The 19420-nt window shown below is 33.1% G+C and overlaps 3 protein-coding genes across 3 annotated transcripts; 2 read left to right on the forward strand and 1 right to left on the reverse strand.

The window, feature by feature from the left end:
- Positions 1–5444: 5444 nt before the first annotated feature.
- LOC140046791 (uncharacterized) lies at positions 5445–6806 on the forward strand. Its single transcript, XM_072091523.1, has 2 exons — positions 5445–5918; positions 6337–6806. The coding sequence occupies exons 1-2, from the start codon at positions 5710–5712 to the stop codon at positions 6755–6757; spliced, it is 630 nt and encodes a 209-aa protein (XP_071947624.1). The 5' UTR covers positions 5445–5709; the 3' UTR covers positions 6758–6806.
- Positions 6807–6820: 14 nt separating this feature from the next.
- On the reverse strand, positions 6821–11523 carry LOC140046601 (uncharacterized). The gene is made up of 4 exons (XM_072091294.1): positions 11465–11523; positions 9618–9666; positions 8957–9057; positions 6821–8867 (listed from the first exon to the last, which is right to left on the reverse strand). The coding sequence occupies exons 1-4, from the start codon at positions 11521–11523 to the stop codon at positions 8048–8050; spliced, it is 1029 nt and encodes a 342-aa protein (XP_071947395.1). The 3' UTR covers positions 6821–8047.
- Positions 11524–15562: 4039 nt separating this feature from the next.
- Positions 15563–19148, forward strand: LOC140046792 (uncharacterized). Its single transcript, XM_072091524.1, has 7 exons — positions 15563–16128; positions 16448–16682; positions 17016–17175; positions 17336–17506; positions 17637–17705; positions 17822–18018; positions 18263–19148. Exons 1-7 carry the CDS (start codon positions 15823–15825, stop codon positions 18556–18558), a joined length of 1434 nt encoding a protein of 477 aa, XP_071947625.1. The 5' UTR covers positions 15563–15822; the 3' UTR covers positions 18559–19148.
- The last annotated feature ends 272 nt before the right edge of the window (positions 19149–19420 follow it).

Below are 19420 nucleotides of genomic sequence, written 5' to 3' on the forward strand. Positions count from 1 at the left end.
AGTTTTCAGTTATGACATCGAAGAGAGCTTAGTTGTACAATCTTCATGGTAAATTCAAGCTAATTTACTACTGATGTTTATACTATGTACTGTATGCTGGTTTTGCATAAAATTGCATATAAGCAAGCTGCATCACTTTAATCGTCCCTAGATAATTATACTAATTTATCTAAATAAATGATATTAAAGCTTGTTAATATTTTATTTATTATACCATAGTAAAAATTATTTTCACAGCATAGGTTTATCGTATTACTGTATGTTGACCAGGTTTATAAGATGTTCTATCCACAAATTTTAGAGAATGGCAGGCACTAAATCAACAGAAAAAAAAATAACATTGATAAAAAAAAAAGATTCTTGACAATCACAACAGGTTCAATGCAGATCACTTAACCTTAAAGAAGGCAAGACTGATTGAGGAAGTAATGTAATTCACAGAATAAGGAAATAGGGTGTTGGCCCTTTGTATAACAATAAGCATCTTATAATAGGCAGCTTTATGATCGGACTGTGCAATTTTGAATGTAATGTTGTTTTATCATGTATGTTTCTTTAGATTCAGTGTGTAAATGTGAGTTGTAATAGTATACTTATTTATTTCATTTTATAATTACTGTATTTTTACTTGTTGTAATTGTACAATGATCGTTTAGTATCAAACAGTATTTATACAAATAATTAATGTTTTATATTCTAATGGTACAAACAATGGCATCTAGTGTTAATATGTCAACAAATGACCAAACAATCCTAGGCCTATGCTAAAGCACCTATAGGCCTAGCTAGTAATAGCAATTGGCCTAGCAAGGTAGAAAGGCAGCAATTCTATTACGAAATTTCGACAAGCAACTGAAACTTATCTACTAATTCTAAAAACTAACTAAACAAGATTTCATGTCTTGTAGAGATTAAAAATTAAGAGATTAATTAATCAAAATCATAAAAACAATCTAAAGCTATAAATTGAATTGCTTTTTTTGTCTAATTTAATACATGTATCTCAAACCTGCCAACTTTTTCAGTGGCCAATGCGTGAGAATTAAATTGTATATAGCGCCCTCTATGTTATAATAACTTGAAAAACGCCCTGAGCTGTATGTTAAATTTTTCGCCGAATTGAGTTTGGCTTTCCTGTACTACTGTACCTCAACCATAAAATACAAATAAACATAGGCTTTAATAGGCCGGTCAGTCTAATTACCGAAAACAACCGAAAACAACCAAAACAACTGAAAACAGCCATAAACAACCAAAAACAACCGAAAACAAACCGAAAACAAAATAAAATAATCTAAATACCGAAAACAAACCGAAAACAAAATAAAATAATCTAAATACCGAAAACAAATTTGTATATACATTTTTAATGTCGCCCTCTACTGAGTTAAGACCATGACAGAGAGAAGGTTGAGACCGCGTGCGCAAAAGCCAAGGAAGACCCTACGAAATGGTAGTGTGCACAAAATACAACTAAAAATCGTACAATCAATCAATGATAACATCGCATTTACTTTACATACAGAATCTATGAAAATATTTTAATTTTAGTCATTTCGATTTTTGATCCAGAAACCAACGCATTTACTCCTCACAATAATTGTGAATACGTTAATCCATAGTATAGAAAGTAAATTGACTATGGTTAATCATGATCAATTTAATTATAGATTATCAAAGATAATAATACAAAAATGATATTTTAAGAATATTGATAATATTAGAGACTTAATAAAGTATACTTAAAAAATAAAACAAGCTCACGATAAAGGATTCAATAAAATCTATTCAGTAAAATTACTGTAGTCGAGTAAATAACGTTTTTATCCTTAATCACTTCAGTATAGTGACGAAAAAGCAAAGTTAGGTAAAATCATGCTTTGTTTTTGAAAATCTAAAGACTAAAAACGAAATGTGTTTATAGATTTTGGAAGTAAATATAGTCTATGGTGTATATCATTGAATTTGTACGATTTTTTTAAGTTGTATTTTGTGCACACTACCATTTCGTAGGATCTTCCTTGGCTTTTGCGCGTGTGGTTTTCTCTCTGTACGGTCTTAGCTTTAGAAACACTCATCAATAGAGAGCGACATTAAAAAAAATATTAATTTTTTATTTTGTTTTTGGTTTGTTTTCGATTGTTTTCGGTTGTTTTCGGTTGTTTTCGGTTATTTTCGGTTGTTTTCGGTAATTAGACTGACCCGCTTAGGCTATTTATGCTCAAATTAAATGAAATGTAGTCTTGGACTATTTTCCCTTCAAAATAGGCAAGTTAATTTCAAAATAATGTTTTTCTGAATATTTTTTTTTTGATGCGTAAGAAATAGCTACATATGCGTGAGGCATAACAAAATTGGACCTCATGTGTGAGACTCATGCATTATGCATAAGAGTTGGCAGGTGTACAGTATACCATTTTCATCATCAATGCCATTTTCATCATCTGCAATTTTCACCATCAATACAATTTTTACCATCAATATAATTTTCAGCATCGATACAATTTTCACCGTCAATACATTTTTCACCATCAATACAATTTTCGCCATCAGTACAATTTTCACCATCAATACAATTTTCACCATCAATTTAATTTTCAGCATCGATACAATTTTCACCATCAATACAATTTTCACAATCAATACAATTTTTACCATCAATATAATTTTCACCATCAATACAATTTTCAATACAATTTTCACCATCAAAACAATTTTCACCATCAATACAATTTTCACCATCAGTACAATTTTCACCATCAGTACAATTTTCACCATCAGTACAATTTTCAGCATCAATACAATTTTCACCATCAATACAATTTTCACCATCAATACAATTTTCACCATCAGTACAATTTTCACCATCAGTACAATTTTCACCATCAGTACAATTTTCACCATCAGTACAATTTTCACCATCAATACGATTTTCACCATCAGTACGATTTTCACCATCAGTACGATTTTCACCATCAGTACAATTTTCACCATCAATACAATTTTCACCATCAATACAATTTTCACCATCAATACAATTTTCACCATCAATACAATTTTCACCATCAATACAATTTTCACCATCAATACAATTTTCACCATCAATACAATTTTCATTATCTGTGCCATTTTATTGATGCAATTTTCATCATGATGATGATTAGGTTTAAAAAAGGTGGTAAAAAACGTTTTTTTGGAACCAGAGGCTTCCATTGGTACACCAAAGAGACGTAAAAAAATGAATTCATAAAAAATGCAATATATAATATGTTATGTACCCAATATATCGTTTATTATTGTTCTGAAAAAATACTAAATAATAATGATATACATTCCAAAAATTTATAAATTAACATATTTCTCAAATTTAACTAAAAATATTGGAATCTAATATCAAATAACCAGGCCGTTTATATTGTTAAGTTGGAATAAATTCCAGTTGATAAAGTAATTGTTAACAATAACTAAATATGAATATCAATCAATATGTTATTACAAAATAGACAAAAAAATCATTATAAGAATGAACATTTAAAAATAAATCACTTTGGGAATTGACAATTTAATAATTATCATTGTCAAATTGACCTTATAATATACTAGCAATTTTACCCGCCCGAGGTTTCAAACTTAGTTTAAAGCCTTCTCAGTACATAACACCCGACTCCAGTATCTCCCTATACTCACCAACCCCCACCCCTCTTCAATAACACCCCACACTCTTTTTTTTAAAAAATAAATTCTTCCCCCAACAAATTCAATTCAACTTTAGCTTCAAAATTAGAGGGGTATACATAGCTATGATATGCCTATGGTTTAAGTACGTTGTAAACTGTGAATGAATAGGTGTCATATTGGCTGATAATTAAAATATCTAATTTTGGTATTGTGTCTCCCCCCCCCCCCCCGCCTTCTTTCTTTTTTAGCCATCCCAGCCACAATTAACTAACCTTAACTCTAGCCCAGGACAGTTCAAATGTAGTAACTTCATTACGCCAGTATTTTGGCTCCCCCTCCTCCCTCCTCCCCTCCTCCTTCCCAACACACCCCAGATACTGGGTGATGTGTTTAGACGGTTCCAGTACTAATAATGTTAGCCATCACTCCAACCCATAATCCCTCAGTGGCAGTTTTCAAATGTAGTTTAAAACGTTCCCAGTATAGTTTCAGTCATGGTGATAGGCCTACATCCTCACCCCAAACTCCCAGCCCCTTCCCAGTGATAATTAAAATACTTTAACAATTTCCTACCACAATTCTGGTCAATTTTATAGCCTACCACCCCTACCCTAAGCAAAATCTCAACTATCCCCTGAACCCCAACTCTCACACCCTATCTCCCCACCCACCTCTCCCACTAAATCCCCGGACTTTTTGAAATGTAGTTTAAAACCTTCCCGGTACAATTGCGATCATTTTGATACCCCATATGTATGGTTACATGCAGAAACAGAAATTTTTATAATGAACAAACATCGAAAGTATTTTCACATTTAATTTTTCCTTTTCTCTTCATGTCAAGCAATTTCTGTTATTTTCTTCATCACGTCTGTCTAATGAGTGAGTTCTCTCCTTTCAATTAGTTTAGTATGTAAACTTCAGATATTTGGGTAGTCTACAGGTAGGTTCTAGAATGTGTTTTGACATAATTTTAGTAAAAAGATAAATATATTGCCACATATGGTGTTTCATACATATGCTAATTTATCGATTATCGAAAAAAAAAATTGAAACGCTATCCGGTGGACTAACATAAAAAAGAGAATATTAACTACAGACTTGGGGCAAGTCGTCTAATATTTGGGCAACTAATCTTTGTTATATGGATGATTTTACCAGTGTACAGAAACAATTTATATTGCATTAAATATTTTTTCTTTAGTTTAAAATGTATGTCAGTATAGCGATTCATTTGTTCATGTTTGAAAGAGTTGGTGTCAGTTTATTTCAAAATGGTAGCATAAATCAATGTCGATGACCTATTACAATATAGTACACTCTCCCTCCCCTGAAATTGACACTTAACAAGTATATAACTTTACTTATTCAATTTAATTTTACAATCAATTGTGTCAATAATTAATGCATTTTAAGTTAAAGGCCAAAACTTGAATAGGGAAAGCTGATTTGTTTTGGTCTTTTTTGTCATAATTGTTAATGAAGTTTTTATTTTATATTTTTATATTATGAGAGTGACAAATAAAGTATTTACACAAATATATATATTTTGGCCTTATGTGTACAATATAAATATAAAAAAAGATATTCTAAGTTTAAACACTCTAGTCGCTAGCATTACAACGAATATACAATTTATTTTTAATGAATTGTAAGGCAATTTAAAAAAAAATGTCCTAAATACTGTAGGGTAGTTTTTGCAGTTTAATAAGCATGACAGATTTGCTCCTGTATACTGAAATCCATTAAAGTGCTAGTGCCACACTTTCGACAAATACGACATTTACTATTATCAGTATCAAGAATAATATATGTAGATACTGTGTTAAATTGAGTTTCAATAATAAATTGTTATATATATGAAAAAAAAAGCAATATGTGTGTCGTTATTTGGTCACGAAATGTTACCTTTCGACATTTGTATGTGACGTCACAGCCAGAACACCGACGATCGCGAGGAGGAACTAACCTGCATCTTGCGCCTTATAACACACCCCGCGGCGATCACAACAAGCTTACTGAATATTTGTTATGGATTCCGAAAGCGATTTAGAAAGTGTTTCATCAGATAGACCTAGTAGTAGTAGTTCATCATCAAGTGATGAGGAAAATGGTACTGGCCTTATAATACCATATAATTTCGAACCACGTTTTGAGGAACATGAATTACAAGACATTGATGAAGAAGCCCAAGGTGAAGATGTTGACATGATGGCTGCACGCCTGGATAATTTAGAATGGTAGGTGTTCCCCTTGTGGTTGTTGTAGTGAAGCGTCTGCTTGATTGGGCTAGGCCTAATTAATCAATCGAAGCTAGAGCTACCTCAGTGTTTCTAAATTCTAAATATACAATCGGTTTTTTTTTTTCAAATTTTGTGAGATGCCATACGTTAATATAAAGTCCCCATCGTAATTTGTTTGATGATTATTAGATGGGTCGGATTTGGGACGGTGGTTTAATAATAGGCTACTCCTTGGGCTTGGGTTTGGTTATAATAATAGATGGACTAGGCCTAAAGTATTAATATTAATATTCTGGTCATAGTTCAAATGGGCATTTGAATTTCACTTGCTTGAGTGACTGCTGATATGATCAACTAATTATAATCATAATAATTAGTTTTATAATGACTAAATACATGTTTTCATCTTGTTCAGGTGTTCCTGTGAACATTGCCAAATCATGGGCTCAGGGGAAGAGTGCATCTGCTGCAAGGAGTGCGAAAACACAAGTGCTAAACTTGAAGACAATGTCAATCTGTTCAACAATGATGCTCCATTCTCCTGCATCACAAATCATCCAGGTTTCAAGTCTGTTGCTCTTGACCCTTGGGTGCTGGAAGTAGCATGGCTTTCGTATAAGCAACACTATGATAAGAAAGTTATCTATAACGGACCAAAAAACAAAAAGTACCGTCACATATCGTACAGACAGTATGCCCGATGGATACATGGATATGTCGGAAAAAATATCCGTATAGTGCTTCCGTCTTGTGTTGTCTCTTGCATAAGAGCACATTTCCCACCACCTGGAGATGACCCGGTGTTTACAGGATTTAAATTACCTGACCTAAATTAAAACAGCCATAGCAGCATTTTAATTTTCTTATACTATTTAGTATTAGTTTAGTAATTTTTGGAAATTAAATAAAGTAATAATTTATACAATTTGTAACTCATTTTGATTTTATTGCTTCTCTCATTCATATACATCTCCAATACATTGTTATTGGGGAAAAAATGAAATAGTCTGAAAATACAGTACATTGTGAATATTTCAACAATTTTATTATGTCTACAATAATATGCTGTGTTCAATTCATTTATATGATTAATAAACATGGTGTCAAGTTATTACTGGTTTTTAAACCGGCTTGTATGTTGGGCAACTGCAGCACTTTTTTCAGGTCTTTCAAATGCTGCGCACAATGATGGTGGTATGGTCTCTGTAAATGCATCTAGATTTGGTTCCATAACAATCTCAAGAAGACTCTTGAATAACTCATCAACATAATTATATGTACATTCTGTTAAAAGTTTTTTAACAATGTAACCCCCTTTCTTGTACTTAGGAAATGATATTACGTATTGCTTTTCTCCAGCCTTATTTACCATTTGTTCTCTGGTACTGTTCTCATTATAGTGAAGAGCAGCTATGAAAAGTCGACTCTTCATTCCACTATATGAAAAGTGGAACATTTTAGGAGCGAAATGATTAATAAGGCTATGGTACCCTTCCACTGATGACGTTTGCCCATGAGGTGAAGAATTGCGAATGTCCTTCACCAACATTTTGGTTTCAACAAATTTTTGTAAGGCATCACAAGCTTCAGTATCAGCAGTCAACCACTTTGTTAACCGTTGGTCTGAAGGAGACATTACCGGATGGGCACATTCCGTATATGGTTCAGGATGTCCAGTATGAAGATTTTGTACATGTCTTACCACAGACTTCCACTTTGCTTCAATGATATCTTTTTCATCAATGTTGGTGGACATTACACACCAGTAATAATGGTTAGAAATAGATTTTTGCCAATTACCTAAAAGGTTACACGATTTTTTTGTTGATATGGCCTTGATCTTTTTCTTAATACTTTTTGCAATGTGCCAGCAGTCAAAATAATGCTTAATGTCTGGAAAATTATCCCTTAAATATTTTTGTAGTTGTCTATGTCTATCGGAAACAATTGTACTTATATTTACTTTGAAATCTTTAAAGACATCCAATGTTTTTTGTAGACCCTTAAGTTCCATATGATAAGATGATTTAACATCACTACTCTGAACTAATTCAACATTCAAAATCTTATTTTCGGTCAAGTCAACTGATGTGTATGAACCATATTTTGCACTGTGGCCCATACTGTCACAGCGTCCATCTACTCCAATAGCAGCGTCCATCTACTCCAATAGAAATATCCTTGCCCTGTAATTCAGCAAAGTGCTTATCCCTTTTAGAAAACCAATTATTCCTTACAACTCTGTGTAAGAAATTTTGTTGGTGACGGAAAAAAGTACGTTTACTAATGGCGCTCACATTTATACTTTTTAGCGCTCTTAAAAATTGTGTGGGTGTTGAGCCAGAAAAAAGAATAGCCCCACTTAGTAGAATGTTACCCATTGGGGTACCTCTAGCTTCTGGCTGACTTTTCCACTCGCGGTTAGTGTGGCAACATAAGCATCTTATGTTTGCAATAAGCATGCTTCCCTTGTTACGACAACATACTTGAACTTTACTGGAAAAACAGGAAAGGCATATAGAAAGTAGCATCAGTAGGTGATTGTGAAAAACAATGTATTTTGGCTGTCTATGTGCATCCCCATTAAATCCTTTCATCTCATCATCTTCCATCTCTGTATCCTCACCATCTGAAACCGATACATCCTCTTCCGGTCGATAATCTGAATCGCTATCATCTTCTGTCGACTCATCAAAATCTTCATCATCTTCATCAGACGATTGTTCTTTGTATGTTGGTTTGGCTTTTTTGGGTGCCACGACTTTAGCTTTGCTCATTTTTCTTCGCCGAACACGTTTTCTTTGCTTTCGTGTCTGTGTGCCTCTGGACACCATAAGAGGCTTATCGCATACACTTGCGAGCTCCTGTTCATCCTCTTCCTCATCCTCTGTTCCAGTAATAAGCTCCCTGATCACTCCCGCCTTTTCTCTTTTAACAAATGCTGACCTGTTGGAATGAATATTAATACTATTAATAATAAATATCAGACAAACCTAAACATTTTTTCTTTTATTTATTGAATCTATTACACTAACCTCTGTGCTGTACACTCTTTGGCCACCTGACCACCATCGTCGGATGTCTCCCTCACAACATGTATTGTTGGTACCGCTGTTTTGGCATTCAGTAAAAAAGCCTAAAAGTAGTGAGGAAACCGTTGTCTAATTAATATTAAGGGCAAAATAACGTAAGCAATATAATTATAATATAGTTGTTAGTTCCCACTTACACCGACAGGACATTCTCCTACTGAGCATAACAGTGTAGGCATTGACTAACCTCCATCGTGTTTGTACAGCATTCAGTAGTACTAATTAGGCCTGGCTAGGCTAGCCCTTATCCCATTATTATTAATGTAATAAGCCAAATACATAACAACTAGGTTAGGCCTAGTTGAGTTATCTGTGTGGTGTAGGCAAAACTGTTATTACTATTACTTATTAATTACGTTAAGTTTATTTAAAGATAAACCAACATAAAGTAAATACTATACATATATATCAGGCGGAGCAACTGTACTGTATGTATGTACAGTAGTTTTAATGTTACTGCAAATTATGTGCCGGCCCGCCTAGAAGCTAGGCTTGGCCCAGCGGGCCCAGCAGGCCTAACAATAGCGACGGCGAACGTATTTTATGCAGTTTTTGTTGAAGGTAAAATATTAAAAGTAAATTCATCTAATTAACAAATACTTACTTTGTAGCTAGACCAGCTTTGAATTGACCCATGTTTGTAAATGAATCGTCTGAAAAATGCTTAAAACAGAGCACTGATCGAGCTGTGGGTTTCCACTTATCGCGTTTTGTACGTACAAATCTTGTCCATTGCCTGGCGATGAAACTGTCCTTTGGCCACCGAAACAATAAGTTATTTTCATGATCACAATTCGCAGCAACACAGCGAGAAGGCATATTGATTTATTATAATAGATAAATAAAAAAGTAGCTGACAATAATAATAGTTGAAAATAACAATTAGTACCAGTAGAAAGCAGTATACAGTATATATTATTAGTAGTAAACCAGCGTCTCATGCATGCACGTGTGTTGTTTTAAAAGGCGGAAGTAGAATGTCTTCTGCCTGTGACGTCACGCTTATAAAGTACGAGGGCATATTAACGTTCCTAATTAAGAGGTGATTACGGCCATACCGTTAAAAGTAGGTCAATGCAAATTTCGGTCAAGATTTATAGACATTAAGTCTACCCAAAAAATCATTAACATCTTAATTTAAAGTCTGTGGCACTAGCACTTTAAAGATATATCGTCACCTGGAAAATATATATATATTTTTCTTGAATATGCAATTTTAATGTCATAATAGTTATTCACTTTGACCAAAAATTGGAGCGAAAATAAAATTGTTTACCTGAAAATAATGCAAAAAATAGTCAAATTATCAGACAATGGGTTGAAACTGCAGAATTCCCTATTCAAAGTTTGATTTTATTAATCTTCATTTTTCATGTTTTTGGGGGACAATATATCCAGTACCCTGTGGACCCCTGTTGAATAAATTTGAACCTGGTGAACTTAAGAACAACAATAATTAATGTTTAAATTTAAGCAACAACAAAATAAAGCTTATTGACTGATGATTGACAGTTTGGATTTATTTGTCATTGTCATGATAATAAAACAATTTATAATAAAAAAGTAAACAAAATGTTTTTATTGTTCATGTGGATTGTTATTTTTTGTTTAATTTTGCATAAAGCATGCACACTACTCACAGATAGTGTATCTTAGTTTCATTATGCAAATTACGATTTTGTAGGTTAGATATTCATAATTAGGTGATACATTTGATATAAGGGCACTCTCCATACTAATGGGGAATTTAGGTGTAAGTTTCATTTTGATTGGTTCAGAAATGGTAATGGTAACATGCATAGTGAACAGGCTTGTTGTGGTTTTTGTTTATTATATATAATTTAAATTTATATAAATTAATTAATAATTAAGTTAATATAAATATCAGGATAAGGATAAAACTGGTCAACAATTGTGGACAAATATTTCACTGTAACCTATCACCATCCTCAGTATTCTATTTCCTATGGTGACATCCAGAAGAAGATTAGTTGAAATCGGAATTAGAATGCTGTGAGGGTATCACTGAAATATTCATTAAAAAAATATCATGTTGTTTACAACTAACACATAAGAATAATCATTTGTGAATTTAAATACTTGGTAATATCATGAAGGAAATTACAGGAAAAAGATTACATTATTTTTTCCTCCATGATAGTACACAGTGTGTCTTGCTTTTGTGACGTGTGTACACTCTTTTATTGACTCAACCAACTTGACTGTTAACATGTTCTTTACAAAAGGTTCTTTGTTAATATAAGTATGCAAGACCATGGATTAAAGAATAGAAGGATATGCATCGACGTGAGATCAAGGGTTCCTTGACTCTCGCCGACAGACTGCGGACCGCCCACAATGTTACAGTTTAATTAACCGCATGGTAACAACGAAACGGTCGCGTGCCTAATACTGTGTATTGTTTACTGCACATGTGCAACGACATTTAACCTTGTTGTTGACTGCGCTTCTTTCGCACGTTCTCTGTTGCCCTGTATGTATTCATACATATTTGAACAGTATAATCAGTGCCGTAACGGCTATGTGCGCTCACTGGCTAAATCGAAGCTTGGGGCCCATGAGCAGTGCCCAGAGGAACAGGCATAAAATATGTCGAAAATGCTAAAAACGTCCGAGGCCTCAATCTTTGAAACTTGGAGGGCCACTTAGGTTTCCTAAACAAGTGGCTTCAGGCCTCTGCCTCATGCCACTGAGTATAATGTTTATTGAAAACAGTTATTAAATTACATTGTATGTTATTGTGAAGACCCTAGTGTAGGCCTACTTCATCAATATACCAGATAAAAACAATACTATATTGTTATTGGCTTAGAATTGTAGATGCTATAATTGTATTAGTATAGGTTTCTGCCGCGATTGATCTACGCTAATGTTTTTATGACATTAAAGTAGCATTTTATGACCTGTAGTAGCCCTACATCTGAGACAATAACTATTTATTTGTTGGTATTGTACTACCTTACTTTATGATCCATTTATTAATAGACTAAAACGCACTGCTTCCCCAGGGCTGTTAGTCAGGGTATTTGTGTGGGGTATTGTACTACCTTACTTTATGATCCATTTATTAATAGACTAAAATGCACTGCTTCCCCAGGGCTGTTAGTCAGGGTATTTGTGTGGGGTATTGTACTACCTTACTTTATGATCCATTTATTAATAGCCTAAATGCACTGCTTCCCCAGGGCTGTTAGTCAGGGTATTTGTGTGGGGTATTGTACTACCTTACTTTATGATCCATTTATTAATAGACTAAAATGTACTGCTTCCCCAGGGCTGTTAGTCAGGGTATTTGTGTGTGGTATTGTACTACCTTACTTTATGATCCATTTATTAATAGACTAAAATGTACTGCTTCCCCAGGGCTGTTAGTTAGGGTATTTGTGTGGGGTATTGTTAACCTTACTTTATGATCCATTTATTAATAGACTAAAATGCACTGCTTCCCCAGGGCTGTTAGTCAGGGTATTTGTGTGGGGTATTGTACTACCTTACTTTATGATCCATTTATTAATAGACTAAAATGCACTGCTTCCCCAGGGCTGTTAGTCAGGGTATTTGTGTGGGGTATTGTACTACCTTACTTTATGATCCATTTATTAATAGACTAAAATGCACTGCTTCCCCAGGGCTGTTAGTCAGGGTATTTGTGTGGGGTATTGTACTACCTTACTTTATGATCCATTTATTAATAGACTAAAATGCACTGCTTCCCCAGGGCTGTTAGTCAGGGTATTTGTGTGGGGTATTGTAATACCTTACTTTATGATCCATTTATTAATAGACTAAAACGCACTGCTTCCCCAGGGCTGTTAGTTAGGGTATTTGTGTGGGGTATTGTACTACCTTACTTTATGATCCATTTATTAATAGACTAAAATGCACTGCTTCCCCAGGGCTGTTAGTCAGGGTACTTGTGTGGGGTATGCAGATAGTTTAGTTTAGTTCTGTAGTTATAATGCTTTATATTTCACATGACAGAAGATTGTAAAAATCTGTTGAATCAGTAAGTTTGTCTAACCTGCATAACATAATGCCACACTCATTTTGGTAGAAATACACCAGGAGTAGATCCAGGATTTAGAGGGGACGGCTAATAATAGACTGGGGAAAGAAGCCTAGGCCCCTTGGTTCTAATCAAAATTTTAAAATGTCCTCTTTCGCCATGCTTTTATAAAGTCTCCCACCATTTAATTTTTATGATTTCGGACCTCCACATACTAAAATGGCAGTGCGAAATAACACTTTTGGTTTTTAATAGTAAATTAACAATAAATGATATCATTATTGAATAAAGAATTGTTTATCTCATAATAAATATATTTAATTCAAAATAACGTTCTGTTCTTATTATCCATTTTTTTATCCATAATTGTTATTTTAAAATATTTTGTATAAAACTGGTAGATTGCTCACAATAAAATACAAACAGTAGTTTTTGTTTCATTATGCAAAGTATGATTTTTTTTTAATTAATAATTTATAATTAGGTGATACATTTTAATATAGCTTCTAAGTGCATTCTCCATACCAATTTATGATAAAAAAATAAATAAAATTAATGTGATGTGAAGTAGGATTGGCCTTCCCATGGATATCTTTTTCCCTTCTTGATATACCTTACCAATAATTAACCAGTATATAGGCCAATAAATAATATTATAAATACTATTATCACAACATAAAATGGCATAGTAGGCCTCTATTAACCAAACAGAGTCTCCTAATTACCCTTAGTATAAATTGTTTTTTATAACAATTCCTGGTAATCAAAATACACATACTATTCTGAAGCACAAAATATTATTAAGAAATATATCCACAACACTTTATTATTTTATTTAATCAGCAAAGCATCCATTATGAATTAAAAAAATACATAGTTAAGTGATGTTTTGTTCCAAAATCAATAAATCTTATAATGTACTAGCCCAAGCAAGTACATCTGTACAATTTGCACCTCAATAATTCACCGTCAAATATGCAATTACATTTTTAAAAACATAAGAAAACGTTTAAAGTATTTGTTGCTCCTAATCTATACTATGTGTTAATGGAGATAATTTTGACACAATTTGATCTATATACAGTATCATGCGACTTTAACCCAATGTTGTAACTCTTTACATATGGCTCTGGCTCCGCCCATAATTCGTTCGTTTACATTGGTTGAATAGGAATTATGATATCTTTCTAATATACTATCTTTGTTTATATGAAGTTTGCAAACTGTAGATAGGTAAACAAGACTTATATTTTCTATTATAGGCTAGCACGCAAGACTGATTTAAGGAAGTCATGTGATGCACAGAAGCAGTAACAATTATAAACCCCTTATAGTCAAGTAGCGTGTTTATGTAGAAATTTTCAGTCGAACTGATTTACCAGTGGATTGAGGATTGTTTCCAGGGTAGGGTACCAACAATTCTGTTTTTCAGATTCAGTTGTAGTGTGAGTTTTTATATTATTTTAACAGAATATTTAATTTTGACTTACAGAATTGTGCTTTATTTTATGACAATTACAGGATTAGCAATACTTTGTTTGGAAACGTTGGTTTATGGCAACCAGTTGCATCCATTGAAGTGTTTCTCAACTATTTTATTTTTACAGCAAAAATTGCAATACAATAAAATAACAGATTTTAATTCGAAATTCAGAGGCTTTAAAAGATAATCTTGGTGCACACACTACAAGGGTGATAACTATCTTTTGCTCAAATTCTGCCTATGTTATCACTTACCTTTCAGGCCTTTCGTTTAATAGCACATGAATTGTTCAATAAACTTGAGTTAAAAGGTAATTTCAAACCTACTAAGGTCTGTTACAAAGGTCACAGAAGTTAGGCTGCTGAATATCTTTGAACAAAACATGTCTGACGTGAAAATAAAAAAAAGTATATTAGTCTGATAGTACAGTGATACGCCCGTATTCTTTAAACCAGACTTTAGTCGTAGTTCGAACTTCGACTTCAAAAAGTGCTAGTTCGAGCTACGGGCTCAAGCCCCCCTTGCCAGAGAGACTAGCTTTCCCACCAAATTTTTGTCGGGGAATATAATATACTGCACATTGTTCACGTACACTTCGTAGCTTCAGCACCTAGAAAACCGCGACGTTCAATTGACCGTGAGTACGTCAGAGGGCTATTGTGCACTTTATGCATTCATTATCGCCAGCGATCTAACTACTAAACAAAAGAATGCACTTGTCTGGCCTTTGTACAAATCGTTCGCGTTACTTTGTGTACTGTGTATCGACATACGCTACAGCAAAAACAAGTTATGTTAATTATTCGTATGTTCACCAATTTTTTAATTTACAATTAATCCTCTGTACCGTGGGGCACCTAAAATAAATATTTCATACATTACTAAACAAAAAACATGCTATTTTCGCTTAGCCAACAACATCTTATTATAGTTTAGTTATTAAGTTTTCAATGTCCTGTATGTCATGAACTTCTCACCATACTCAAAGTCCAGATGGTAAGCTTACATACACTTGCGAGGTATACTGATTAGGCCTTACGGTGAAGATGAAAACATTTTTTCTTGTTCCTCATTAAGCATAATAAGTGAACTCTCTTGATTCATATACATAAAAATAAATTAATCACGTATTAAAAAGTTCCACGAAAATTTTCCTGACATTTTAAAGAAATCTTGATTTTAAAAGTATAAAAGAATATATTTTCGCAGTTGCCATTTTGTATCACATGACATCAGTTAAACCAATCATACGCGACGTTTAGGCAGCAGACGTCAAAATCAGCACGATGTAAACACGAAATGGCGTCCGACGAGGAAGGATCTTCTCGCTCAGACAAAGTAAAGTTGAAATGTTTTTTCCAAATTTACAAGCATTCAAATGAAATTATCAGTCCAATTACTGAGATTCGATGGAATAAAGTGTTGCTCTGTTCAAAGAGTTGGATAAAATTAGATGGAGACGGCAAGGAAATCGCCATACATTTGACGGAGCTTGGTATGTCTGATGAAGGTAAATCGTTTGACGATGTCGTACGCGAGCATCCAGGCTTAGGTTTTCATGCTACCTGTTACAGGCGATATACTGATACATCTCGACTAAAAAAGGTAATATTTGGTTTATTATTATCAGAATACTCTAAGAGTTAATAATATAGTTAAATGATACAGTATATAGGGTGCTACTGCACTTACTTATAGATCTATATTGTGCCCTTAGTTTCTGTGCTTGGTTGTTGATTGGGCTTTCTACTAGTACCAGTACTACTACGTAGGCCTAGGCCCTAGGCCTAGGCCATATTATATTATACAGTATATATTATTCAGTAGGCTACAAAATTAATTTTAGTTAAATACCAATATAGGCTCTATATAAGACAAAATAAAATGCTGTATAAATTAATTATACGTTGAAATTGATGTTTAGGCTGAAACAAGAGTTGCCAAAAAGAGATCCCAAGCAGGAGACAGTGAGAGCCCAGATGAGCCACCAGTTAAGAGGGCCAAGCATTTTTTGAGAAGTAGTTCAGCCACAGCAATGGTTCAAAAAGCCACAATTTTGCCAAAGAAATGTATCATTTGTAAATTGCAAGACAAATTAGTGACGATCCAAGGCAAAAGAGGTCATGATAAATTAAGAAAGGCTTTAACAGATGATGCAGGTAATTATTTGAAGAAAAAAAATTCACTTGTTATTGTTGTTTCTCCTATCCTTGAAATTTGTAAACATATGGTTAATTAATCAATCTGCTTTCTAATCCCCATCCTATAATGAGTTTTGCAGGCTCAACTGATGTAATCCAATTAGAAAACCTTCCTACTGTACAGCATAATGAGGTGTTCCAGGACATTTCTTCCATGTGAACCTTTGCTATATAGTGTAATCATGGAGCTATACATTTTATATCTCCATGCTGTAGTTATGCATAACAAAATATCATTTCAATCATTTAGGAATTACACACTATTACTTTTGTTGATTTGATTTATGACAGGAATGTTGCGAAAAGCTGCAGAAATGAGAGAGGACGAAAGTATTTTAAAAGACATTCGAGGCAAAAGCTGTGCTTGTATTGAAGTGCGATATCATGACCAATGTTACAAAAACTACACCAAAATAGTTGTTAATTCACGTAAACGACATGATTCTGGAAAGTGAGTAAAACGTAACTTTCTAAAACTCTGTTGGTTTTTTAAATTTACATTTTAAATTTTTTTTTTATTTGCTTCAGTCTAAATGTTGAATTTTTAAACACCAAAATCTATAAAATATTAAAATATATTTTAATAATACAGTATATATTATTATTTACAGGGAATTGGAAAGTGTTTTTTTAACATATAAGCAAAGCTATAAGGTATTTTGCAGAGATGTAATTGATAAACGGTTACAGTATGGACAGGAGATACTAAGACTCGCAAAACTCCAAAAGCTTTTCATGAAATCAATTGAAAAAACAGAAAAAGTTTACTTGTCAACTATAAGGTAGGCTGTCAATCCCTTCTTAAAAACGATGAAATAATTTTGTAATATTTTTGAGATCCAGTTACTGTAATAATTTCTTCATTTTATCTGTGTTACAATTAATTATAATCAATTAATGTGTTATTTATAGATCAGACGTGTTGAAGAAGAAGCTCAGGATGGATTATCCTAACCTAATTTTTCATTCACCCACAAGAAGGTTAGTTGCTTAGTGTGTTTATATTAAATGATTATTTCACCAGGGATAATTAAAAAAAAAAAAATCTTTTTGTGGATTGGTCAAACTAAATATTTTATTTATTTTTTCTTAATTAGAAATGAATCAGTTCTGGTGTACTTTAGCAATGTATCCCCAGGATTTGTGGCTGATCCATTTTTGTCATCAGGAAAAAGTACAACGGAGACAGATGAATCATCAAAGTATGACATAGATATTCCAACTACTTCTACAACACACGAAATCTCCACTGATGGTGACAATAGAGACAAACTAAGGACTCTATATTTTGCAGGTACGGTTAAAATACAATAACTTGTATATATTGGTTTATTTTTAAATAACAACAATAAATGTTATTGCATAATTAAGGAAATGCTGTGGATCAAAGAGGTGAAAGCTGTATGCACTCAAAAAACAAAACTGTTATGATAGTAAGTGGTGTCGATCATAAATGCTGTACACAATACAGTATATGCTTTATATAAATTTATTATTACTATGTTTCATTCACCCAATGCTATAAAATGTACTTGCAGGTACGATAGTAAATAATGCCATCAAATCAAACAAAGGTATGCAGAGTGAATGGCCTCCAAGAGCAGCGGACATTAATGATGTTGACATATCTGAAATTGTGCCATATGAGTTGTTTAATCTAATCGCAAAGTGTGTTGGTGCTGCAGAAGATACTATACAAACCTCATTTTCAGATGTTACTGAAGAAACTCGAACGAAAATTTTATCGATATGCCAGGACATCCTGTACCTTGCTTGGAAAGGAAGAAGGCAGACTCCAAAGTCACTTGCTCTAGGATTAACTGTTCGAGTGTGAATGAGATGAGTGTGAAAACAGGACAAGAGAAGAAGAAGAAGAAAAAGAAGACACACCAGACTATGGCATTGAAGATGATGAATTAGACTATGGTGAATTAGACTATGAGGAAGATGAATATGAAATGTAGTTTATACGGTTTTGAATGCAACAAAATCATCATAAAAAGTAACTGTAATGTAATAGGCCTACACTATAACCAATGTGAAACACTAACCATGGTTATGCAAACAGAAACTGTGAGCATGTGAATAAAAAAAAAGATTTAAAAAAAATGAAAACAAAATGGAAACCATGAGAATATAAATAAATAATATAACCATGAGAATATAATAATAAAAACTGTAACCATGAGAATATAAATAAATAATGTAACCACGAGAATATAATAATAAAAACTGTAACCATGAGAATATAAATAAATAATTTAACCATGAGAATATAATAATAAAAACTGTAACCATGAGAATATAAAGAAAAATAGTAACTATGAGAATATAAAGAAATTGTGTAACCATTAAAAGAAATTGTGTAACCATGAGAATATAAAGAAAAATATTAACCATGAGAATAAATACAATTACATTGAAACAAAACAAATATTTGATATTTGTATTTTATTTAATAATTTAAATTTACTATTGCATTGGTGTTTATTACTAGGAATATGTGTTCTATATGTTTCACAGTTAAATCATATCAGTCACTCTGTACATCCTACGGTATAAACTTCGCATAATATTGCTGCTGTATTTCTACTGCTATTAATAGCCTACCTGTCGGGAGAAACCATTATACGAACAGTTGAAGCCATTTGTAATTATAAATGTTTTAATGTCGGGGGATAATTATTAACTCTAAA

Source organism: Antedon mediterranea, chromosome 4 (genome assembly GCF_964355755.1).
Source record: "Antedon mediterranea chromosome 4, ecAntMedi1.1, whole genome shotgun sequence".
NCBI lineage: Eukaryota > Metazoa > Echinodermata > Crinoidea > Comatulida > Antedonidae > Antedon > Antedon mediterranea.